Source organism: Martes martes (assembly GCF_963455335.1).
Source record: "Martes martes genome assembly, chromosome: 15".
NCBI lineage: Eukaryota > Metazoa > Chordata > Mammalia > Carnivora > Mustelidae > Martes > Martes martes.
The window spans coordinates 1,639,169-1,663,962 of record NC_137903.1 but is presented as its reverse complement, the minus strand read 5'-3'; the positions used below and the strand labels follow the sequence as shown (position 1 = coordinate 1,663,962).

The 24,794-nt window shown below is 52.7% G+C and overlaps 2 protein-coding genes across 6 annotated transcripts; both read left to right on the top strand.

Moving 5' to 3' along the window:
- Window positions 1-650: 650 nt before the first annotated feature.
- KHDC4 (KH domain containing 4, pre-mRNA splicing factor) lies at window positions 651-18,347 on the top strand. 4 transcript variants are annotated; one of them, XR_013967991.1, is made up of 14 exons: window positions 651-725; window positions 1,190-1,406; window positions 4,705-4,833; window positions 5,192-5,271; window positions 6,816-6,868; window positions 7,140-7,303; window positions 8,061-8,272; window positions 8,817-8,877; window positions 11,462-11,519; window positions 11,758-12,011; window positions 13,621-13,794; window positions 14,685-14,769; window positions 15,974-16,065; window positions 17,052-18,345. XR_013967991.1 is itself a non-coding variant. In XM_080824104.1 (14 exons), the coding sequence occupies exons 1-14, from the start codon at window positions 688-690 to the stop codon at window positions 17,249-17,251; spliced, it is 1,845 nt and encodes a 614-aa protein (XP_080680230.1). In that variant the 5' UTR covers window positions 651-687; the 3' UTR covers window positions 17,252-18,347. The 4 variants fall into 4 exon arrangements, 3 of the variants coding, with proteins under 3 accessions (XP_080680230.1, XP_080680231.1, XP_080680232.1); XM_080824104.1 differs by having other exon boundaries at window positions 14,657-14,769; window positions 17,052-18,347; XM_080824105.1 differs by lacking the exon at window positions 17,052-18,345 and having other exon boundaries at window positions 15,974-16,082.
- Window positions 18,348-19,209: 862 nt separating this feature from the next.
- On the top strand, window positions 19,210-24,297 carry RIT1 (Ras like without CAAX 1). Of its 2 annotated transcripts, XM_080825088.1 has the most exons (6): window positions 19,210-19,357; window positions 19,544-19,665; window positions 19,754-19,810; window positions 21,940-22,013; window positions 22,455-22,646; window positions 23,810-24,297. In XM_080825088.1, exons 2-6 carry the CDS (start codon window positions 19,563-19,565, stop codon window positions 24,038-24,040), a joined length of 657 nt encoding a protein of 218 aa, XP_080681214.1. In that variant the 5' UTR covers window positions 19,210-19,357; window positions 19,544-19,562; the 3' UTR covers window positions 24,041-24,297. The 2 variants fall into 2 exon arrangements, with proteins under 2 accessions (XP_080681214.1, XP_080681213.1); XM_080825087.1 differs by lacking the exons at window positions 19,210-19,357; window positions 19,544-19,665 and having other exon boundaries at window positions 19,754-21,731.
- The last annotated feature ends 497 nt before the right edge of the window (window positions 24,298-24,794 follow it).

The window sequence follows — 24,794 nt, the reverse complement described above, 5'->3', positions numbered from 1 at the left end:
CCCGCCCGCCCCTCCCCTCCCCTCCCCTCCCCTCCCCTGGGCCGTCCGCGGTCCACCCCGAGCCCCGCCCGCCCCTCCCCTCCCCTCCCCTCCCCTCCCCTCGGCCGTCCGCGGCCCTCCCCGAGCCCCGCCCTCCCTCCGTCTCCCGCCCGGGCGCCGGCGCCCCCTCGCGGCGCACCCCGAGCCCCTGCTCTGAAGCAGGGGCTGCCGCGCAGACGTAGAACCAGAGAAAGTCTTCACGTGGCTTTTGGACGAGCCACTGGTCTTTTCCTAAACAGGTAACAGAGACGGGAGGCGGGCCAGAGTGGCGGAAGGCTCGCTCCCGGCCGGAGGTCGTGGCCGCACTCGGGGAGAAACCCGTCCGATTCCCGGACTCCTGCGTATTGTCTGGCCGGCGAGCGCCCTGCCCACAACAAACATGGGCCTGCTCGCCCCGATCCCGCCGGGACGCGCGCTTCGGCAGCCATCTTTCTCAAGGGCAGGGCGCGCGCAGGAAGGTCACGCCCTACCTGTCTCCGATGACGCCGGCCGCCTGGAAATCAACAGGAGTCCAATTGGAAGCGACGCTTTCACCGGAAGAGCGTCTCCTTACGACCGGAAGGGGCTGTGCGTGAGGGCGTTGGGGGCGGAAGTGACGGGAAGGTGGTAGCGGGGTAGTTGGCGGGTGGTTGAGCAGAGCCGGTCGCCATGTCCGCGGGGAGCGCGACACATCCCGGGGCCGGCGGGTAAAGCTTCGCGGGCGAGGGCATCGCAGCGCGCCGGGGGCGGAGGAGGGGCGGGGGGGCCGCCGGGAGCTGCGTCCGGGCGGGGGGCGCTCCACTGGGCCGTGTGCGCGCTGGAGGGCCGGGCTTTCGGGGAGAAGGGTGGTGAGCAGGCCCTGGGGCTCCCGAAAAAGGCCGGCGGGGACCGGGGGCAAGAGGGAAGCAGGGACCTCGGGAAGGCCCGGCCGAGAGGCGGAGGAAGCCCAGGGCATGTGGGACGGAAGGGAGGGTCGGAGAGGGAGCGCGGAGCGGAGAGGGTTGAGAGCAGTGAGCAGACCTGCCGCGACTGTCGGGGTCGAGATCTGAATCTCGGTCGGAGACTCGGGCTGTGAAGGCCGCGTCGGGGAGGCGGGGTGCCGGAGCGGAGCAAGGGAGGAGTAACCGGAGTGAGCGCTGCGGGGCCTGATGCTTTCCTTTCTCTCCTGCAGGCGCCGCAGCAAATGGGACCAACCCGCTCCGGCCCCCCTCCTCTTCCTCCCACCGTCGGCCCCGGGCGGGGAGGTTCCCAGCAGTGGGGGAAGCCCTGGGGGCTCCGCGGCGGCTCCCTCTGGCGCCTTGGATGCTGCTGCTGCTGTGGCCGCCAAGATCAATGCCATGCTCATGGCCAAGGGGAAGCTGAAGCCGGCCCAGAACGCTGCTGAGAAGGTAGGGAAGCCGGAGGGACTCTGGTAAGGCTAACTTCAGTGGGCTTAATTCGTAACCCTGTAATCACGCAGTTATTTGTGTTAAGGAGAAAACAGGGTCAGGGTAATTTAAAGATCACTTAGTTTTACGATGCGTCACATGACGTTTTGTCATTTACTTTTTCGAGGCAATTTTGGTTGGTTTGATGACATTTATGGACCAGATAGTTGATTTTATTTTTGTTCACTTAATTCAGTTTACTTTCTATTGACGTAATGATGTAAAGGGACAGTGTAACATGTTTTTCAGTACATGTGCGTTTTCACTGAGGTAAAAAAAGACCTTCATGTAAATCAAGGGAGCTTTAAAATGTGGTTCGGGGCGCCTGGGTGTCTCAGTGGGTTAAAGCCTCTGCCTTCAGCTCAGGTCATGGTCTCGGGGTCCTGGGATCGAGCCCGGCATCGGGCTCTGCTCAGCAGGGAGCCTGCTTCCCCCTCTCCCTCTGCCTGCCTCTCTGCCTATTTGTGATCTCTATCTCTCTGACAAATAAATGAAATTAAAAAAAAAATGTCTGTAGTCAGCTATACTAAAAAGTAAATGCATACATACAAAGTTCTCCAGACTCTATAGGTGTTGAATGACTGCCTACAGTGTAATTGAATGTGAAATGAAATGAGTAATTGATATGTTGGTGGCTTTGCTGTTTTCACAGAAATTGAGGAAATTATTTGGTCGTTTTACAGAATTTGTGGTATAATTAAAATTTCAAAACTAGGATGGATCTGAACTTTGAAGTCTTCAGTTTATGCTGCTGTAGGGGACAGGAGTCCTCCTGTAGAATAATGAGTGTCGTGGCTGTTTGTGCTGCCGGAGTGCACGCGTTGCCCTCAAGACAGACTCTGCAGCCGTGTGATGGGACGGATTACTGTCTCCAGTTGACAGAGGAGAGAAATGCAGCTCCTGAGCGTAAATTGTGTATAATCAGTAACGCACATGTCTGACTTCAGGGTCATTTCCGACAGTCGGGGTTTAGCTTTTGCTGGAAAGCCTCTGCCGTTGGAGAATTCAGTGTGTTCTAAGGCAGCTCGTTGCATTATAATTCTCATTTGAAAAGAAGTTCTTTGGGCTTCAATTAAAAATTGCCTTCCAGTGAGGAGATGGGTTTTGGGTTTGAAAATGCAGTTTGGGTGAGTGACGAATGTGTTAATTAGCATGTTTGTGGCAATCATATCCAAACGTCAGTTGTTCACCTTGAACATGGACAGTTTTTACTTGTCAAGGACATTGGTATAACTGAGGGGGATGATGATTTTTTGTTAGCCATCCAGTGTATGCGTGTAATAGCCACAGAACGGCCATTGTCTATCTGGATGTTTAAATACTCAAGTTGTGGGGCGCCTGGGTGGCTCAGTGGGTTAAAGCCTCTGCTTTCGGCTCAGGTCATGATCCCAGGGTCTTGGGATCGAGCCCCACGTCCGGCTCTCTGCTCAGCAGGGAGCCTGCTTCCCCTCCTGTCTCTCTGCCTGCCTCTCTGCCTACTTGTGATCTCTGTCTGTCAAATAAATAAATAAAATCTTTAAAAAAAAAAATACTCAAGTTGTGCAGAATTGCTGGGAACTTCTAGTGAATTGGAAGTTCATTATTCATTGTATTGTTATTATTTGCAAAAACTGAGCGAACTGTGCATTTCTGAGTTCTGCAGGGAAATAGTGACGGCGCACTGACGTGGAGTGCTCCTTGAATATTAACATTCTTGACACTGATGTTTGTCATTTATTCATGTGTTTCCTCTGAGAAGCAGTTGAGCACAGCAGGAGGGAGTGTGGATTTAGAACCAGAATACGTGCACTTGGCGCCGAGGGTCCTCAGTTACTGGCTGTGTGGCTTGGATACGTCATGGGGCCTCAGTTTCCTTTTCTGATAGGGTTGGTGACACACACCTGTGGTCCATGATAGTAGTCACTAGCCACGTGTTTGGGGGTGCCTGGGTGGCTCAGTGGGTTAAGCCTCTGCCTTCAGCTCAGGTCATGATCTCAGGGTCCTGGGATGGAGCCCCGCATCTGGCTCTCTGCTCAGCAGGGAGCCTGCCCCCCACCCCCGCCACCCCGCCCTTGCCTGCTTCTCTGCCTACTTGTTATCTTTGTCTGTCAAATAAATAAATAAAATCTTTAAAATAAATAAGTAAATAAAATTTGAATTAAAATTCAAAATTCAGTTCTTTGTCACAGCCTTTGGACATGGGGCTGTGGCCCCGTCTCTCCCGGGCAGGTCTCGAACACCTGTGTCACCACAGGGAGTCCCGTGGGGTAGCACTGATAAGCACCTTTGATGATGGCCAGGACTGAGCAGGGGCTGAACAAAGACGAGGCATTGTGGAGTCGTGTAGTTTGTGCACGTTGTGAAATATTGTCTGATGTGGGGCGCCTGGGTGGCTCAGTCCATTCAGCATCCGGTTCTTAATTTTGGCTCCAGGCCTGGTCTTGCGGCTGTGAGATCAAGCCCTGTGTTGGGCTCCATGCTGGGTGTCGTCTGCTTGAGAGTCTCCCTCTCCTTCTCTCTAAAATAAATAAGTAAATCTCTCTTAAAAATCTATCTAACACATTAAGAAGTAAACTGTATTTTATCTCCTTTGAGCAGATTTGCCGAACATCGGTCCAAGGCCTCAAAGGGTTGCGGAAGGCCATCTTGGGGTGAAAATTTGTTCAGATGACTCTGGTCCGGTACCTGGAGTTGTCCGCGGATTAAATTGAGAGAAACCGGATCAGATTTCAGGCTTTCGCTTGGCAGTTAGTTCTTCGTTATTAGAGAGTAACGGGTTGTCCATTAGATGAACTTCGCGGGTCTTCCAGGTCGCTGCGAGGACGGGGCCTGTCACACGGGATACGTTGCAGCCGCAGTGTTGGCACGGAGGCCGCGTCCCATTCCACAAATGAGGCGCGTGGGTTGCGGGACTCCGCATCGTGCCCTGGGCTCCGCCCTGTATCGGACCGCACGCAGTCTTTTAATTTTCCTCGTGGAGATGGCAGCTTCTAGTCTGTAGGGTTTCTGGGGTTAACGCGGTCATAGAAACGCACACGTGGCCAAGGTTCCAGAGAAATCTGATGATTGCCTTCAAGTAAATTGACAGTACTTGATGTCCGCTTATTGAGGTTTTGCTCACTTGTGATTTCATCTTCAAAGAATGACGAGGAGTGTTTCCAGGTGTGTTTGGAGGCTCGTGAAGGGAGCAGTAAGGTGCTGGTGGTGGGACCTGGGAAGGGGCTCTTGTGGATCGCACAGCAGGAGCATCCTTTCGTCTTACGGAGTTTCTCTCTTGTAGCTTCAGGCTGCTGGCAAAGGCCTCACCAGCAGTAAAAGCAAGGATGACCTGGTGGTAGCTGAGGTCGAGATCAACGATGTGCCTCTCACGTGCCGGAACCTGCTGACTCGAGGGCAGACTCAGGACGAGGTGGGCAGACGTTGGGCCCTGGGGGGAAGGTGGCCGGTGGCCGCAGTCGGGAAAGCAGGACCTCTGACTGCAGACAGACAGGGGTCAGATGTTTACGGGTGGGTGTGGGTGTGGGTCATACTCTGCAGAGTCAGGATTGGGTTCAGTTAAGTGCAGAGGAACTTGTCAGGGAAAGTAGAGAAACAGGTGTGGGCTCCCCGGGTCAGCTGAGCAAGAAACGACGGAGTTGAGGTTTCGGACGCGGGAGGGAACTCATTCCTCGCTGGTGGTGTAGCGAATGAGTGGGGGGGCGTCCTTTCTGCCTGTCATTGAAATAGGTCCATTGCCACATCTTCTTAATAGAACGTTTCCTTTTCAGATCAGCCGGCTTAGTGGGGCTGCCGTGTCAACTCGAGGGAGATTCATGACCGCTGAGGAGAAGGCCAAAGTGGGACCAGGGTGCGTATGCACATCCTCCGCTTTGGGGGAAGTTTGGACACGTGGCTCATGTTAGTTTCATATTTTTTGTTCGTAGGAGATCCGTGCAGACACTGGGTTAGTAGCTTGGTGTGTGTGTGCACGCACTGCGTGGTAGATTTTGAGGCGCCTCCGCTGCGCATGAGGGACGGCGGTCGCTGCGCGCCTTCCTGTTGCGCTTTGGATTTTTTTTTCCCACAGGTGACGCTTTATTGGAGGAGATAGATCATGGAAAAGTGTAAAATGAGATAATTGCTACGTTTAATATATATGCTTCCAGACTTTTGTATGGAAATATTTCCCCCAACCAAAGGGTCTATACTTTGTTGTAATCTCCCTTTTAAAAAACACATCCTGGGGCGCCGGGGTGGCTCAGTGGGTTGAGCCTCTGCCTTCGGCTCAGGTCATGATCTCAGGGTCCTGGGATCGAGCCCCGCATCGGGCTCCGCTCAGCGGGGAGCCTGCTTTCCCCTCTCTCTGCCTGCCTCTCTGCCTACTTATAATCTTTGTCTGACAAATAAATAAATAAAATCTTAACACCCCCCCCCTCCAAAAAAAACCACCTCCTTTCATCAGACAGCTCGTTGCCTCTCTGGTGGCTGTGAGGTTTTTGGCTGACAGATTTTGTCCCCTATGGTTAAATCCCTCCCATGACTCGGTTTTGAGGGCAGGTAGCCAGGTACTGTAACACTCCACATTGGCTTAAACTAAATATAATTAGGAGGCAAAACTTGGTCCCCACCTGAGACGGGGCGCCCAGGTGGCTCAGTCGGTTGAGCGGCTGCCTTCGGCTCGGGTCGTGATCCCAGGGTCCTGGAATTGAGCCCCACATCGGGTTCCCTGCTCGGCGGGGAGCCTACTTCTCCTTCTCCCTCTGCCTGCCTCTCTGCCTACTTGTACTCTCTATTTCTCTGTCAAATAAACAAAATCTTTAAAAAAAACAACTCGGTCCCCACCTGAAACCAGGAACGTATTTCAATTCTATATATGTACTATTTGCTATTTTGAACTTTTTTGTCTTTAAATACTATTATTATTTTATCGACAGCTTTATATTAACTATGTTTTTTGATGTTCCTCATTGTTATAATCAAAATCGGAATCTAAGCCACTTTACATTAAAAATCTAGAATTACCTGGGTTGCGGGCGTCACAGATGTGGTCCACAGGCTGCCGTCACTTTGCCCCTTTAATTTGGAGCACTGCTGCCCCTCCCTGTTAGACAACCAACAAGAAGGACTTTTGTTCTGAGACGTCAGGTTGTTTCCGTTGACTACTTGCCAGTGTTCACGAGCCCATAAGAACAGATTTGATCCATGTGTGGACAAGTTAACATGAAGCAACCAGAAAAGCTTATTTATTAGCTGTAAAACCACGTTCCTAGACATCGGCAACAGCGATTTTCTTGTACGTAGTCCCATTTACTTATTTGGAAACCGTAAACATTACAGACTGGATTTGGTGACCCATTTGGTTCCTTTGCTTGTGCGCGGTTTGGGATCATCGTTTTATGTTTCTCTTTGTAGGGATCGTCCGTTATACCTTCATGTTCAGGGCCAGACACGGGAATTAGTAGACAGTAAGTAACGGTTTGGTTCACATCCCCCTTTCTGTGAAGGACAAAGCACAGGGCGGTATGGAGTGAGTTGGCAGAAGGTTGTGGATAGCTGTCGTGACTCGTGTATGAACTGCTCGCGCGTGTGCTGGGGGAGTAGAGAGGCCGAGGACCGTGTGTCGGGGTGTCCTGCAGAGTGGGTGGGTACAGGGGTGGTTGCGGATTGGCCTGGGCCTGTCCGTGGGTTCTAGTCAGTTCATTTATTCCTCTGTATCGTATCTCCCTTTTTCCGTAGGAGCTGTAAACCGAATCAAAGAAATTATCACCAACGGGGTGGTCAAAGCTGCCACGGGGACGAGTCCTACTTTCAATGGTGCGACAGTCACTGTGTATCACCAGCCAGCGCCCATCGCACAGTTGTCTCCAGCCGTCAGCCAGAAGCCTCCCTTCCAGTCAGGGGTATGTTCAGTGGAGAGCTCACGAGCAGCTTTGTCATTTCTGTAGAAGTGATACGTGCCGAATAATACAGAAAGTGTGAAGGAACGTCCTGACGTCCAGCCTGAGGCTGACCGGCTGACACATCCTGTTAAGGGACCATTTCGTGTTCTGTGATGCAGTGTACGTCAGAACACACATCTGTTTACTTTGGCATATTCCCGAAAGGGCATCGATAGGTCCAGGCATGCCCGCAGCGTACGTTTGGAAGGTAGTGGTTTGCTTACGTGTCTGTCCCTGTGACGGCAGCTGGAGGACTAAGAAGGCGGAGTCTGGTGAAGTGAGACTCTGCTGATACAATCCTCCTAGAAAACAGGGTGGGAGAGAGCAGCCCTCGGTGGAGGACACCACAGGGCTGACTGTACGACCCGACATGCCTCTCTCGTTTCACGGAAGACTGTGCTCTGGGTTCCCACTGACTTAAGACGTCAGGGGCCGTGGGTGCACTTAGTAGTGAGTCTTTGCTCTGCACCTGTTAAGTAGATTTTGCTGAACGGAGGAAGGGGTTCCTGTTACAGGTAGGTACGTAGCCCGCGTAGTGCTCTTCCAGGTGAAGCTGCTTTCTGAGTTGGTTTGTGGGCTCGTGGGGCAAAGTCCGGGGGATCCCTATTCTGGCAGGGATTAGAAGTATCTGGACTAGTGAAGTTTTCTGCAGAACAGTTTTCAGGATTAGGACTTCATTGTGTGCCGTGTGTTTAATCTGAGCTGTTCTGTCCCATAGATGCACTACGTGCAAGACAAATTGTTTGTGGGTCTGGAGCACGCTGTGCCCGCCTTCAGTGTCAAGGAGAAAGTGGAGGGGCCAGGCTGCTCCTATTTGCAGCACATTCAGATCGAAACGGGCGCCAAAGTCTTCCTCAGAGGCAAGGGCTCGGGCTGCATTGAGCCAGCATCCGGCCGAGAAGCTTTCGAACCTATGTACATTTACATTAGGTACGTGTGGGGGCCGTTGAATGCTTGCCGTGTGAACGCGCATCCGTTGCTCTGTATGGGCAGGGGCGATGCCGCGGGAGGAAGAAAATAGGTTTAATTAGCAGTAACCTGAGGCCTGGGGGCCGGTGCTGAGCAGTGACTGCTTCATCGTGTCCGGAGTAAGAGCTGTTGAACGAGGAGGCGGGATTGTCTTCTTTAGCGTTCAGGTTCTTGGGTCTTTCTACCGAGCTGTGACCCTGAAATGAGCTGTCATGAGCCTAACGTCGTCTGCATTTAAACCTTTGGTGATATTAACGCATTTTAGGGCTATTTTAGTGACTGTTAAATGTTTTTTAATACCTGTATCTCAGACCAATATTATATTTGTCCTCACGATACTAGTTACAGGTCAAAGGGCTCATGAAACATTAGGTTGTGATTTTCAGCAGCTTATGTTGGTGCTGGGTTGAGTATATTAAGTTTGTGAGCAGCGTGCAAAGTGGAATCCACATTCTGTATCCTTTCTTCGTGTTTGACTTCTCGGATCTTTCTTACTTCTTTGCAGTCACCCCAAACCAGAAGGCCTGGCTGCCGCCAAGAAGCTCTGTGAGAACCTCTTGCAAACAGTGAGTGACGCCTGCGCCTGACGCGCGGACGAGCGCTGCTCTGCGGGGCTGGGTCTCGGCTGTTTGCCACCTTGCTGGTGTCCCAGGGCTCCCATACCGAAGGCCCACGCACTGGGGGCCTTAAAACAACAGAGATTTATTCTCTCGCTACTCAGGAAGCCAGACAGACATTGAGAGTCAAAGTGTGGGCAGGGTTGATTCCTGGTAAACGAGTGCTGTGAGGGAGAATGTTCCACGGCTCTCCCGGCACGCCGGCCTCTGCACTCTTTTCCCATGTCAGCAGAGCTGCATTCTCTGCCTTGTCGTCTCCTGGCCTACTCCTGTGTCGCCTTGCCTGTCTGTCCCTTGAAGGGTCGCAGTCCTTGCATTTAGGGCCCCCCATGAGCCCACATGACTTCATGCTAACGCCCTGCGTCTGCAGAGACCTGGTTTCCAAATACGGTCATGTTCTGAGGTTCCGGGCGGACGGGAGTTTTGGAAGCGGTTCACCATTCTAGCAACTCACGTTCTCATAAGGAAGACAGACTTCCCTGGCCGGAGGCCTGGCCGGCTTGCGTTTCTCCTTTACGGACTGTTTCAGTGTGGAATTTGGAAGCCTGCGGCACAGCGTGTGAAAGCACCGTGTTGTGGGTTACTAACCAGTGCTCTCAGTCTTGGCCGAGTTGCTTACCGGTGGGAGTTCCAAATTCTGCTTGTTAGTAAGGGTAGAGCTAGAGTAGTTTATAACCGGTCAGCAGAGCCTTCGGGCTCATTGTTTATTTGATCGTGTGTTCTTTCTGCTCTGTAACCTACTAACCGAAAGTGAAACCAGCAGGGCTGTGGGTAGAGCCCCTGAAGGCGGTTAGGAGTGGGGGTTGCACGTGTTCAGTCTTTGTTACTTGGTATCTTAAGGGCGCCCTTTCGGGAGGCTGCGTCCTTTGCTTCCGGGAAGTAAGCTGCTCTGCCGTCCCTTGCACCAGCACGCTTCCCTGGCCGTCCCCTGTCCCTGTCGCCCCGTGAAGCCGCTGACTCGGGGCGGTGTCATAATGGACAGCTGGATGGGGCTCCACGAACCCATGTTGAGCCCTGAGCTCTTTGAGGACAAGTCCAGTAAATAAATTTTTTTTTAATAAATTTTTTTTTTAAATTTATTTATTTGTTAGAGAGCGAGCGAGCACAGGCAGACAGAGTGGTAGGCAGAGGCAGAGGGAGAAGCAGGCTCCCCGCCGAGCAAGGAGCCCGATGTGGGACTCGATCCCAGGACGCTGGGATCATGACCTGAGCCGAAGGCAGCTGCTTAACCAACTGAGCCACCCAGGCGTCCCAGGACAAGTCCAGTAAATAAAAGAACGAATAAGTTCGCAGCAGGTATACTGGCAACTTAGGAATTTCCTAACTTTCTTTCTGGCTCTGGATGATTCTGTGCCTCAGAACTGAGTCCAGTTTGGCGACTTAGGAAGCTCCTGATGTCCATGCTCCTGATTGCCAAGTCCTGGCTTCATAATTTATAGGGTGTGCCTTATTAAAATTAATTCATTTGTTGATTTTTTAAAAGATTTTATTTGTCAGAGAGTGTGTGTGTGCATGAACAGGAGCAGCAGGCTCCCCGCTGAGCAAGGAGCTCCATGCGGGACTCGATCCCAGCATCCTGGGATCATGACCTGAGCTGGAGGCAGACACATAACTGACTGAGCCACCCAGGCTGCCCCGATTGATTTTTTTATTTTTTTAATTTTGTTATTTTTAGAGAGGGAGGGAGGGCCAGAGGGAGAGTCTCAAGCAGGCTCCGTGCTGAGCTTGAGCCTGGTGCAGGGCTCGATCCCAGGACCCTGAGAACACAGCCTGAGCTGAAAGCAGGAGTTGGGTGCTCAGCCGACCAGGTCACCCAGGTGCTCCTTGGTTGGTGGATTTTTTTTTTTTTTTTAAGATTTTATATGAGAGAATGGGAGAGAGCATGAGGGGAGGAGGGTCAGAGGGAGAAGCAGGCTTCCTTCTGAGCAGGGAGACCGATGTGGGGCTCGATCCTAGGACCCTGAGATCATGACCTGAGCTGAAGGCAGAGGCTTTAACCCACTGAGCCACCCAGGCGCCCCTAAGATTTTATTTTTAAGTAATCTCTACACCCAGTGTGGGACTTGAACTCACAAGCCTGAGCTCGAGTCCTATGCTCCGCCAACTGAGCCGGCCAGGCGCCCCGTGTCTTAGCTTAAACAAGTCTAAATTTGGTTGAAGTGTCAACGGAAATTTTTTTCTTTTTTAATCAGTAGAAATAGTTTTGTTATTTTATTTATTTTTTATTAAAGGATTTTATTTATGACAGAGAGATACAGCGAGAGAGGGACCACAAGCACAGGGGAACTGGAGAGGGGGAAGCAGGCTCCCTGCCGAGCAGGGAGCCCAATGTAGGGTTCGATCCCAGGACCCCAGAACCATGACCTGAGCCGAAGGCAGAGGCTTTAACCCACTGAGCCACCCAGGGGCCCCTAATCAGTGAAAATACTTTTCATTCTTAGCTGCTTTGGTTCTAGAGTTGTCTAATGGACCCTCGCGAGTACTCTGTGCATTGGGACCGTCCCGTACGAATTCGCTTTCCCTTCTCTTGCAGGTTCATGCTGAATATTCTAGATTTGTGAATCAGATTAATACTGCTGTGCCCTTACCAGGTGTGTATGTCTCAAAGTGTTTCAGCAAAAGAAGTAGTTTGTTAGTGGTATTTACGCATAGAATAGGATGTTTAAGGCCAGCCCGTGCCGGGGCACTGATAGTGTTCCCTTCAGCTTACGGTAATTTGGGAAGCCATTCGTCCCTCAGTATTTTTCTTCCCTAGAGAGTAGGTTAATATTCAGCTAAAATGTCTCATTTTGCTGCAGCTGATTAAACGCTTTTTTTCTTCCCCCTCAGGCTATACACAACCCTCTGCTCTAAGTAGTGTCCCTCCTCAGCCACCATATTATGCATCCAGTGGCTGTCAGTCTGGTTACCCTGTTGTTCCCCCTCCTCAGCAGCCGGTTCAGCCTCCCTACGGAGTCCCAAGCATAGTGCCACCAGCCGTCTCTCTGGCACCTGGAGTCTTGCCAGCATTACCTACGGGAGTCCCCCCTGTGCCAACACAATACCCGATAACGCAAGTCCAGCCCCCCGCTGGCGCTGGCCAGGTAGGCCGCCGGGCGCGAACCGCACCCACTGACCTCGGGAGAGGTGGCCCGGGGAGAGGTGTGGAGGTGGTGGTGTCCTTCCGGAGGAGAGTGTGTCGGTTCTGTGCGACGGGAGGTACTCTGTCCCCTGCTTGCGTGGGTGCACGGATGCCGCCCGGGGTCTCTGGATGCGTGTCACGGGCCTGCCCACCAGACAGTGGCTTAGAAGAGGAGTCAGGAAGCTTCCTCTGGAGGGCGGTGTGGCCGGCGGGTCAGGCGTGGCGGGCCACGCGGGCTCTGCCTGTGGCCGGGCTCTGAGAACGCTGGATCCCCCGGCGGGGGACGCGCCACGGGCTGGTGCTGGCGAGAGGCCCGCACGCCTCCCCGTGACTGCAGCCGAGGTGCTGGTCTTCCAGACAGACGCCCCCGTGCAGGAGGTCGGGGCCGAGAGATATGTGCACTTTGCCAGCTGAAGGGTCTTGAATGCTGTCGTGTAGTTCTCAGACCGCGCGCGAAACTGGACCTTGAGGGACAGGTGGTGGCAGCTCATCCAGGTGGACGGCGTGTGGCCCTGCTCTGGGGCAGGGAGAAGCGAGTGAGCGCACGCAGGTGCATTGATGGCGGGCCCTTCTCTGCGGGCCTCTCGCCGGATACGCGGGCCGGGGGGAGCTTGTGGCCTTAAACCGTGGCCCTGGTCCTCACTGATCGGCTGTGAGCACCGGAGGGGGCTGCCCACTGTGAAACAGCAGAAGGCTTCCCTAAATTCTGGCTGGGACCCCTGGTCCTGACTACTTGCCTGCTGCGCTTGGCGGAGCCGTAGGCCTCCAGCTTTCAGCCACGTTCCTTTGTAACCAGAAAGGAGTGTGACCGAGCCGGCCCTTAGCCTGGGGCTTTAGACATAGGCTGCATGGGTTCCTCGCTGCATGGGTTCCTCGTGCTTTCCTGTGATTGAGCTGTGTAATCCTGGGATGTGACTTGGCCTATCCAGGCTTTGGTTTCCTTCTAGAAAATGGGCGTAGCGATACTATCTGAGAGGTTGCAAGGGTTGAGAGAGATGACCCAAGCATTCAGCAGGTGTTAGCCGTTCGTTTCATGAGAACAGTCCTCTGAGAGGTGCTTGTTTTCTCTGATGCGTCCTGGATCCGTCCTTATTCCTTTCTGGAACAGTCTCTTAAAACATAGGTTAGACTCTCTCTTGCTGTAACAGTTCTCCCTGGAAGTGGCAGTGAACTCGCCTTTGCCATAAGCATTAGCAGCCTTTTTAATGCAGAAAGAGCTAATCACATTGATTAGAGGGGTCTAAGTCCGAGAATGTTCTGCTTGATAACTTCTGGACTGAGTGGCTGGAATTTTTATTTGTTGGTTATGTTTGCCCCTAGTAGCCCAAGGGCACAGCAGGTCTTTCCTGAGAGTTCAAAGCACTGGAGAGATTGTCAGTGTCGCATTTCCCTACCACGGAGGTGGGGAGGCCAGGCTCTCCCATCAGCAAACGATCCCGGAGGGCAGCTAAGGACCGGAGAGCCAGGATTTCTAGGACACGTGGATGATTAAAGTCTGTTGTGATTTTGTTTTCCTTATTATGGCTGGACATTCTCACACCTTTTTCCCCCTTGGTTTGTTTTGGTCCCAGAGTCCGATGAGCGGGCCTTTCACTCCTGCTGCTCCTGTCAAAACTGCCTTGCCTGCGGGTCCCCCGCCCCCGCCCCCGCCCCCGCCCCCACTCCCCGCTCAGCCCCAGGCGCAGAAGAGGCGATTCACAGAGGAGCTGCCAGATGAACGAGAGTCTGGACTTCTTGGATACCAGGTTAAATAAAATACCCTTACTTTCCTCATCTTATCTTACTGTATTCTCCCTTGAAAGAAAGATAAGTTCACATCCGTATGAAGCATCCTCCCGGTACTGGATTTCTGTTTTCTGGAATCCTTTTAGATTAGGTTTTTTCCCCTTGGGGGATTAGTTTAAAGCAAGAGTGACTCCCTTTGGGTGGGTTGGTCTTTGGAGCAGTAGAAGGAAATAACCGCTCCACGGGGAGAGAGGCAGAGGGTCTGTGACTCGGGCCTAGGAGTGCCGTAGAATTCCACGCTTGCTCTTACCCGTGCGGCGCTCCTGATGGCCGCGGGTGGTTCTGACTCACCTGGTACGTGGTTTGTACTTGAACCTGGGCTCTCAGTTTATCGTTGCTCCACGAAGGAGAGCGGTAGCTTCCTCCAGTCCCCACTGCACACGACAGAAGGTGGGCGGAGATGCAGTGGTTCTCTGCACATGCGTCACACAAGTGGTCATTCAAGTAAAGAGATTTTTAAAATACTGTTTAAATGTGAAGTTTTAACATAAATAAATGTATAGTGTTGGTGCCATTTTATTTTATCAGGAGAAGCACCTTTACTTTTGGCCAGAGCCCTTGAAGTGTTATTTGAAACAGACTGTGGTGCGTTTTTCTAGTTTATGAAAGGACAGTTGGAAACAGACCCGCATAGCATGAGCAGGCGCTCCGGGGAGAGACCAGGTCTCCTCCAGCTGTGGTTATGTCCAGGTCCCAGAGGGCTGGGTAGTGAGCTCACTGCCACTGACCAGAAAGACGAGGCACTTGACAGTTACGTTGAGGAGCTGAAGTCACTGCAGCAGTCGTAGGTTTGCTAATGCCGCTGTATTTTTCTGCTCATAGCATGGACCCATTCATATGACTAATTTAGGTACAGGCTTCTCCAGTCAGAATGAGATTGAAGGTGCAGGATCGAAGCCGGCAAGTTCCTCAGGCAAAGAGCGAGAGAGGGACAGGTGAGTCCGTTGGAGCGCGATCGCGTGAATGTACCCAGGTGTCCTCGGTCTGCACTGTTGCTCCGTCGCCATGAGCTTCCATGGTCTCAAAACTGTGATGTAGGGGCGCCTGGTGACTTGGCGGTTGAGTGTCAGACTTTTGATCTCAGCCCAGGTCTTGATTTCCGGGTCATGAGTTCACTCCCCGCACTGGGCTACACGCTGGGTGTGGAACCTACTTTAAAAAAAAAAAAAGTAATCCATCGATCAAAGTGTAATGCAATCCTTTGGCTTAAATAAACTGCCCCCCCCTTTATTCTTTGATAACCGCTGCACTCACGGAGGGTGCTGCCCCGTTCACAATCACGAGGCGGTTACCCTGGGCTTTGGGTCACTCCGTGCTTGTATCAGGCGTCATCCTCTACTGCATTGTCTGCAGCGTGGCCATGTTGCTAAGCGTAGGCCATGACTGAAGTTTTGTTTTGTTTTTTTTTTTAAAGATTTCATTTACTTATTTGACAGAGAGAGATCACAAGCAGGCAGAGAGGCGGGCAGAGAGAGAGGGGGAAGCAGGCTCCCCGCTGAGCAGAAAATCCAGTGTGGGGCTGGATCCCAGGACCCTGAGATCATGACCTGAGCTGAAGGCAGAGGCTTACCCCACTGAGCCCCCCAGGTGCCCCAGTGACTGAAGTCTTACCCAAGCTGTGTTTGCTACTTAGAATCCTAGACTATTGGGGCACCTGGGGGGCTCTGTCGGTTGAGTGTCTGCCTTCAGCTCAGGTCATAATCCTGAGGTCCTGGGATCCAGCCCCACATCGGGGTCCCTGCTCCACGGGAAACCTGCTTCTCCCTCTCCCTCTGCATCTCTCCCCGCCTGCCCCACACGCCCGCCGCCGCTCCTATTCTCTCTCTCTGTCTCAAATAAAATGTTTAAAACAAAATAAGAATCCTAGAACATTGCGGACTGAGGTGCTTGAACGGGGGTCCAGCTTCCATCTGGTGCTTAACCGCCCCCCGGGCTGTTCTTTCCTCGGACGGGACTGGTCTCCCGGGCAGTGCATTGCTTTGGGCCGGGCCTGGCTAACACCTTGCGCTCTCACAGCTTGCTGACCGCTCGCAGGGCGCGGCCGGTGGAGAGCGCGGGGTGCGCGGCTCCAACAGTCCCCCAGCGGAGCGGAGCCCGCGGAGTCCGTCCGAAAGGCTGTCCTGGTTTCTCTTCTCACAGGCAGTTGATGCCTCCACCAGCCTTCCCAGTGACTGGAATGAAAGCGGAGTCTGAGGACAGGAGTGGGGCCGGGGCCGGCGCAGGGGGCCACGGTGAGTGGGGTGCGGCTGGGGACGCGCGGGCTGCCGAGGCCGCTCCTAAGTTCTAGTTGTCCAGCCTGACGTTCATTCAGGCGTCGACTCCGACTTCTAAATTCCACAGGCTAAGGAGGATACTTTTTCTTTTTTTTTAGGAGGACAGCATATAGTTACACAGGCTTTTCGAATTTTGTCTAGAAAAGTTAGTCAAGTTACATTTTATGCATAGCACCATGAAAGCCCTAGGAGATGCTAACGATGGGTAGGTCATTTCCAGATTTTGTCGCTGTCTGCATTTGCTGTCTGCATCCCTGGGGGTGATCGGACACAGACTCAAGGGTTGCGATTCCGGGCGCCCGGCTGGCTCCGTCCGTGGAGCGTGCGACTCTTGACCTCGGGGAGATGAGCTCAAGCCCCGAGTTGGGCGTAGAGCCTCCGTTAAAAAAAGATTGATTTTTCTTTGTATTGGGATGGAGCTACATCTCTCCTCGTAGGCCTTTTGGTTGTGAATCGTCAGCCTGTGGCTGTTAAAAAAACGTTGCCTCCTAGTAACCCAGAATTTAGAGGAGTATGGGATCACTTGCGTTCTTTGCCTGTAGCCCTGATAAAAATGAACAGGAGAAAATACATTTTCTTTTCTTAACTTCTTTTCTTTTAACTCTTTAAAAGGTGAAGTATCCGCCTCCAGAGACTCACTTGCTAACTTTCCTTTTTTTTTCTTTTTTCTTTTTTTTTCTTTTTTTTTTTTTTTATTATTTTGTGTTTCTGTTTTCTTTCTCTGTTTTCTTACATGGTTCTGGTGGATTCACATTTGCTGATGCTGGTGCTGTTTTTCGTGTGATCTTCAACGTTTTTGGGTGACCATTGACCCTGTGACCTCAAAATGGTGTCCAACTAACCACTTACAATTAACATCTTTTTTTTATTAACGAATTTATGGTATCTTTTTTTTTTTTCTGTCTCGGTGGGGGATGGGTTGGGGTTGTTCTTCTCTATTCTAGATTATCCGGTCAAGAAGATGAAAACTGCAGAGAAGGGCTTTGGGTTGGTGGCGTATGCTGCAGATTCGTCTGATGAAGAGGAGGAGCACGGGGGTCATAAAAATGCAAGTAGTTTTCCACAGGGCTGGAGTCTGGGGTATCAGTACCCTTCATCGCAACCACGAGCTAAACAGCAGATGCCATTCTGGATGGCCCCATAGGAAACAGCGGAACAGAGCTTTGACCCTCGGTGACTCTCTTTAGCAATAATGCATGCATTTGATTTAATAAGACTCTGGGGCCTGTACTGGGAACCATCATGGACCTTTGCAGAAGTTAGAGATGCAGTGTCCCCTTTCTTAAAGGGGTCTCATTCTTTTTTAAACATCCTTGTTTCTGCAGTGGCGTAGTATCTTAAAATTTACTTAGAATCACAAACTTGTCTCAGAAGCTTTTTAACAGTCGGTGAAAAGTGCTTGTCCAACAGAGCGTCCCAGCAGGGTCACTCCAGTATACATTTGACCTGTCCAGCCTCTTCCACATGAATGACCCCAATTCTGACAAAAAGAAAGTTTTCTTTGTAATTTACTACTGTTTGGTCCATTTTGCTGACAACTGGTTACAAACAAAGCCTTACTATGTATTAGTGCGGAGATGATTTTAAGTTCATCCTTCCCTTTCAGCACCTTTAAAACTAAGAACAGTTCATCCTTATTTGATTTTTGCATTCTTTTCTGTTTTGGAAAGTGCAGTTTTACTAATTTAAAGCTGTTGGATTTAGCCAGATCCTGCGTAGGAAAATGGAGGGTTTTCCCCTTCATTATGTCTTTTTATTGGGATGATACAAAGCAGGCACCCGCAGGCTCTCTAGTCCCGGAAAGTCACTGCAGTTTTTATTGCCCTTTTCATAAGCTCCGTGTCTCCAGCTGGGTCCGAGAAAACTGCTTGATCCAAAGCTGGTCAGAACTCAGCACAGAGTGAAACACAGTGGTCTGTCTCAGAACTGGTCGCAGCTAAAGTAGAGATTTGACTGCTCACAATAGGACGGATGGCGGACTTAGTGACCGAAATGGCAACTTGTCCTTTTTCTTGGCATGACCTTACAGGTTTTGCCAAAAGAACTTTTTTGTATCAAATACTGATGTGTGAAAGGAGGAGCTAGTCTGCTGAACCAGGAGTAGTTTGGGATACGAACTGTCAGTTTTGCACATTTGAATCCTTTGCAGGCTGGCTTTGTATAAACATATTCTCTGGTTTCCTATATGTTGTAAATACTTAGACCATAATTTCATTATAAATAAATGTATAAATACTCTGCGGTTTCTCTTCTCTCTTGCACAACCCACCCATACGCTGGGATTTACGAACCTCTCTTGATGAGCGTGACAAGATTATGTATGACCCAGCGGGGAAACGAAGCCGGGGGTCGGCAAGTTTGCACGCAGTTCCTAGAGTGTATGCCTTTGCGGAGTAAGCCCTTCCGAGGCCCGATGCAGACCAGGAGGTTCCGACGTACTCGCCCCCCTCCCGGACGTTACTGCCCCCTCTGCGAGCGCAGTCCGTGGGGGTGACACGCGCGTCCTTCACAACCTCGCTCGGGGAAGCACTCCTAGACGGCTGGGCGGAAGCTGGCCAGCTCCTGGCATCTGCGAGCGGCCCCCGAAGAGCGGTGGGGGACGGGGCGCCGAGCTTGCTGCCGAGTTCGATGAAAGCCCCTGGGAGCGCCCCGGGGCTGCCGGAGAGCGCTGCGTTCCTGGGGGGCAGCACACTCTTGCCGCGGCGGAGCAAGCGTGGACTGTCCCGGCTGCGGCTGGGGTCCGCGCTCCCGGGGCCCCGTGGAGCCCCGGCACTGGAGCTGCGTCCGCGCTATTTCGGGGGGATTTGCCGGCTTCCCATATCGGTTTTTGTGATAAACGGCACCCGATCCCAATGAGAGTGCGCGCCCCCGCATGCCCGGGCCGCCCCGCTTCCCCTCGCGCATGCGCACGCCCGCGAGCCGGACTCCCGGGGGCGGGGCCAGGCGCGCGTCACGCTGCCCCGCCCCCCCGCGGTGGCGCCATCTTCCCCGGCCGCGGGTGGGGTCACAGGTCACCGGCGGATCCTCGCGTGGGGCGGGCGGGTGGGCGAGCCGGGGGTCAGCGCGGCGCGGGGGCGGGGGCGGGGACGCGCGGAGGGCCCGGGGGCCCCAGGGGCCGCCTCGTGGTGTACAGCCGGCGCCCTGGTCTGAGGAGGAGCCCTAAGTGGTTTCGCCGCTTTTGTTTTTCTTCTGGGAACTGCGGTGCCTGCGAGCGCTGTGCGGGGTCGCCGGCCCGACCTCCCGGGGGAAGGTGAGGGGGCGCGGGGTCGGGGGGCGCCGGGCCGGGCGCGGGGCGCGGGCTGGGGAGGGGCCCGGAGGCGCCGTGCGTGCGTGCAGGGGGCGCCGGGGCCGGGGGGCGCCGGGCGGGGCCGGGGGCGCGGGGAGGATCCGGGGCGCGGGGCCGGCCCGGGCGCAGCGCGTCCTTCTGCCCTCCCAGGTGCGCGTCCCGAGGGACCATGGAGCCGGGGCGCCCCGCGGGCAGCGGCTGCGGCAGCCCCGCCGGCCTCTCCCGGGAGTACAAGCTGGTGATGCTGGGCGCCGGCGGCGTGGGGAAGAGCGGTAGGTGCCCCGGTCCGCGCGGGTGGGGGCCGGAGCTCGCGCCTTCCGAGGGCCGCCCCGAGTGTAACTGTGGTGTCTTGTCCCGAAGCCATGACCATGCAGTTCATCAGCCACCGCTTCCCCGAAGACCACGACCCCACCATCGGTGAGTCCCCGGGCTCCGAGCCCCCTGCGTGGGCCCGTCTGCGCGGCGGTTCTCGGATCCGTGGGGGGTGCTTCTCCCCGGAGCCTCTCGGGGGGCCTGCGCGACGCCCGCGGACCGCCCCAGCCGCGGAGGGCGGGCGTCCCCTCCCGGAGGGCGGGCGTCCCCTCCCGGAGCGCGGCGGGCCGCAGCCGTCCTCGCCGCCGCCTCTCCAGACCCTCCTCCCGCGCTGTGGTCCCGGCTGTCGCGGTCCCGGGCTGTCCGGCTCGGTGCGGGGAACGTGTGCAGCCGCGGGGCCGCCTGCGGTCACTGCGCTGAGGGTCTCCGGCCGCAGGAGTATGAGTCAGCGGGTTTGAGCTCCCACAGAAGGAAGCAGAAGAACAAGTCCGGCCGGCCGGGCTCCGACCTGCGGCCACGCTGCCCCCGGGAGCTCGCGCTCCCTGCTCAGTCCCGCACGTTCCTCCGGAGCGGGGTCTCCTTCGCGGCGCGTGTAGCACTTGGTGCTCCGCAGCTGGCCGACCACTCCCGGATGGACAGCCTTGTTTTGCCGTTTTTAAAAAGTTGCTGTTTTCTGCGCAGAGTAAGGACATCGCTCTCCTTCCTGGACCATAAGGAAGCGGGTTTGATTTTGAGGGGTTAGATCCCGGGATAAGAAGAGAAGGGGGGGGCCGTTGGGGCATTTCAGGGTCGGACGCGGGTCCCGGTGCTGGTTCCCGGGGCGGGTTTCCCCCGGCTCGGGCCTCTGCGGCTCTGCTCTCCGCGCGGCCCGCGAGTGGCTGCGTGCGACCGCGCTCGCTGCTGTGCCTCGAGCCCGCTGGGAGCGCACGTCCAGTCGCTCAGGGATCTGCACTAGGTCGGGGGCTCTAGAAGGAAACGCGGTTGAGGACTTCAGATCGTTTACTTACAGCTCCACGGGTGTTTTTTCCTTTTCTTTAAAGCAACACTCTTACGTGTTCTCTGGAAGAGCTGATTTTCTTAATCAGTTGATTATTCCTCCGGTCAGCTGCTCTCCTGACGCTGTTACCTGATTCAGCAGCAAACGCTTAGGTGTCTTGAGTTCCCCTTGAGGCCCCGGCGCTCAGTGCTGAACAGAGATGCACTGGCTGGTCTCACGGGGTCTTATCATTTAAGGCCTTTTCTTCAGGGGGCTTCGTTGCAGACTGGCTGCTAATCCTGAGAAGGGAAACTGCACCGTAGCCAGTGCTTGTGCGAGCATGCATGGTCCTAGACACACACGTACAGTATCAGAAAGCCGTGTTCATGTCGCTGCTCGTGGTATGCGCTTACGTTTTCTTTCTTTCAGATTTTTGCTTATTTATTTTAATGCTAGTCCCAACCCATTAAATTCACTCACAGTTCACTAATCCTAACGGATCACGACCCGTAGTTTGAGAAACATTGGTTTAGTGGACTCTTGGTCTTTGAGGAACAGTCACGAGCAGGGGTTCAAGAAAAAATCATTGAAGTGCACTGGGGCATAAACTACAATTGTTTGAATGATGGAAATATTCAGTGGGTTTTTTTCCTTTTTTTGAATTTCCTTGTTTTTTCCAAGGTTATTATAATAATGCACGTAAGGAAATTTCTTTTCAGATTCTTTTCATAATCTCAGTGTCCTGGGATCCAGCCCCGCGTCATGGTCCCTGCCCAGCGGGAAGCCTGCTTCTCCCTCTCCCACTCCCCCTGCTTGTGTTCTCTCTCTCGCTGTCTCTCTCTCTGTCAAATAATAAATAAAATCTTTAAAGAAAGGAATCTGTTTTTAGCTCAGAATTGTAGACAAAATCTTATAAATTTAAATTACGAGTGAGTAAATTTATGTCGTCACTTAGGTGAAAAATACAAAACACCTCCGTTGAAGACCCAGTGTACATCTCTCAATGGACTGAGTGTGATTCCTGAGAAAACCTGGGCATTTAAAGAACTTGTGTGTAACCTACTTCTCTGTAAGATGAATTTTAAAATAGGGTTGCGGTGTGCCAGGCTGGCTCAGTGGGTAGAGCATTTGACTCTTGATTTTGGGGTCCTGAGTTTAAGCCCCATGTTGGGCTTAGAGACTACTCAAAAAAAGAAAAAAAAAGATTGAATATTCCCATGTTTATGGGTTTATAGTACACCTTTCTTCCCTCCTGTAGAAGATGCTTATAAAATTCGGATTCGTATTGATGATGAGCCTGCCAACTTGGACATTTTGGATACGGCTGGACAGGTATTACATCTCGGAATGCTGTGTGTAAAGGTGTTTTCACTTGAGGGTGCCTGGGTGGCTCAGAGGGTTAAGCGTCTGTCTTTGGCTCAGGTCATGATCTCAGGGTCCTGGGATCAAGCCCTACTTCGGGCTTTCTGCTCGGCAGGAAGCCTGCTTCTCCCTCTCCCACTGCCCCTGCTTGTGCTCCCCCTCTCTCTGTGTCTCTGTCAAGTAAATAAATAAATAAATCTCTAAAAAAAGAAAAAGGTGTTTTCACTCTACTAGAGGGGAGGGGAAGGCTTACATAGAGGAGATCACCAGTGCCTCTCTCTTAATTTTTCATGCCCTCTGACTCAGGATAGCAGGTAATTGATACATGTCTCTTCTTTGCTCTGAAACTCTAGCTAATGTGCGCGCAGCTCTCGGTTTCATCACTACATTAATGACCCTGTTCTCCTGCAGGCAGAGTTCACAGCCATGCGGGATCAGTATATGAGGGCAGGAGAAGGGTTTATCATCTGTTACTCCATCACCGATCGTCGAAGTTTTCATGAGGTTCGGGAGTTTAAGCAGCTTATCTACAGAGTTCGACGCACTGATGATACCCCTGTGGTCCTGGTGGGAAACAAGTCTGACCTAAAGCAGCTAAGACAGGTGAGGAGAGAACAGAAATGTGTGTGGTCTCAGATTTCACGTATATAGATTCCTTTGCTTTAAAATAAGAATTATAAATTCTAACCTTAAAAATTTCTCTAAGTCTACTGATTAACTTGGATAAAATCTGGATGTTAGAAATCAGTTTGCAGGAGAAAATCCCCAGAATGGTAATCAGACGACAAATGGAGTACATATTACATAAAGGCTCATGGAATGTTCAGTTCCTAAAACCTCAGAAAGTAATCGGTCGGTGAATCTGTGTTGTGGCAGGATGATCGTGGATGTACTCCCTGACGGTGGGGATCCTGGAGGGGAGAATAAGAGAAATCCTAGAGGATTCTAGAGTAAGCCAGACCCTTCAGATTGGCAGTGGTGTTTAGAATCTGGCTGTTTGGTGTAGAGTTGGAGGAATGGTGGACAGCCATGTCAGGACCCGTGGTGGTCCCGCTACTGGTAGAAGCTGCCGAGCGGGTACAGACTTTTTGGAAGTAGTTTGACAATAGAGAAGTTCACAGTGCTTCTCAATTAATGCCTGTTTGAAAAATCTTTCTAGGAATTCACATATAAAACATTCGTTGCTAGGCTGCTTTTGGTAGCAAAAGGTCAGAAAAAGTGTTCAGACTTAGGAGAAACGGTGTATCCCTAATTGACTATATCGACTTTGGATTTCTTTCAGAGTTTAAGAAAATTAAAATTACATACTTCATATCTGTAACTACTTCCTGTTCCAAAAAGTTATGTTTTATTTTACAATTTTTTAAAGATTTTACTTATTTATTTGACAGAGACAGCGAGAGAGGGAGCACAAGCAGGGGGAGCGGGGAGGGAGAAGCAGGCTTCCCGAGGAACAGGGGCCTGATGCGGGGCTCGATCCCAGGACCCCGGGATCATGACCTGAGCCGAAGGGAGACGCTTAATAACTGAGTCACTCAGGTGCTCCAAAAAAGTTATCTTTAAAATGGATTAGAAATAGAATCACTTTTAGGGAGGGGAGAAGGAAGCCGGACTCAGCCTCTTACCTGAACTCCGCTTGGACACCTCTGGAGTTGAGGAGCTCTTCTTTGTGTTCAGATAGCCCCTTCGCTTTTCACTTTTTGGGGCAGTTGTGATTATTTTCTCTGGTTTCCACTGTACATTTTCCCATGTTTCCTTTTTTAAAGGTCACCAAGGAAGAAGGATTGGCTCTAGCCCGAGAATTCAGCTGTCCTTTTTTTGAGACATCCGCTGCGTACCGCTACTACATCGATGATGTATTTCATGCCCTCGTCCGGGAGATACGCAGGAAAGAAAAGGAGGCAGTGCTGGCCATGGAGAAAAAATCGAAACCCAAAGCCAGTGTATGGAGGCGGCTGAAGTCACCCTTCCGGAAGAAGAAGGACTCCGTGACTTGAAGGGAAGATGTGCGCGTTCGCCTGTGAACCGCAGGGTTTACTCCGAGCAACCCAGTGGCCTGCACGAGTGCGCATGGTGCTCGCTCCTTCTCCTGTCATGACCGTTCCTCTAAATGTAACTGATGAAGGGGGTATGCCCAGTGGGAGTTTTCAGCGACATGGTGTTTAGAATACTGTCTTTTTAGCTAATTCTGATTTATTAACCCAGCAGAGCACTGTCTACTTGTAAGTTGTCACATTAGAATTTGATCTACCAACGTTTCGGGTTCTGTTCCTGATATCAGTTAGTGTCGATGTTTCTGCCCTGGGGGAGTCCCTGCACCGTGTGTGTTCGGCGAAGCGCACACGAGGCGTTTTTGCTGTGCGCTACTCTGTGTCTGTTTCAGCTTGGGTTCCCCAGACCTTTCCAGGGAAGGGCCTCGCTTCTCTTCACAGGTGCTTCCCGGACACACAGCGAAAACTACGGAGACCAGGTTCAGGGCGTCGCTGTGGAACTGCTCCCTGTTGCAGATGAGGGGCTGATGAGGTCAGGGACAGCCGCGGAGGGGGGCAGGCGGGACTCCGCTAGGGGGAGGTGGCGGCGGGACCGTGTTCGCAGTTCAAGCCTGGCTGTCCTAGGAAGTGCACGTTCCACCCAAACGCACTGAGGTGAGGACAAGCAGAAGCGAGTGAGACGTGTGAAGGCTTCTTCTGTGAAGTTACTTTGTTCTTCCTTCCAGAATTTAGCCCTTCCTTAGTGTCCGAGGCATCGGCT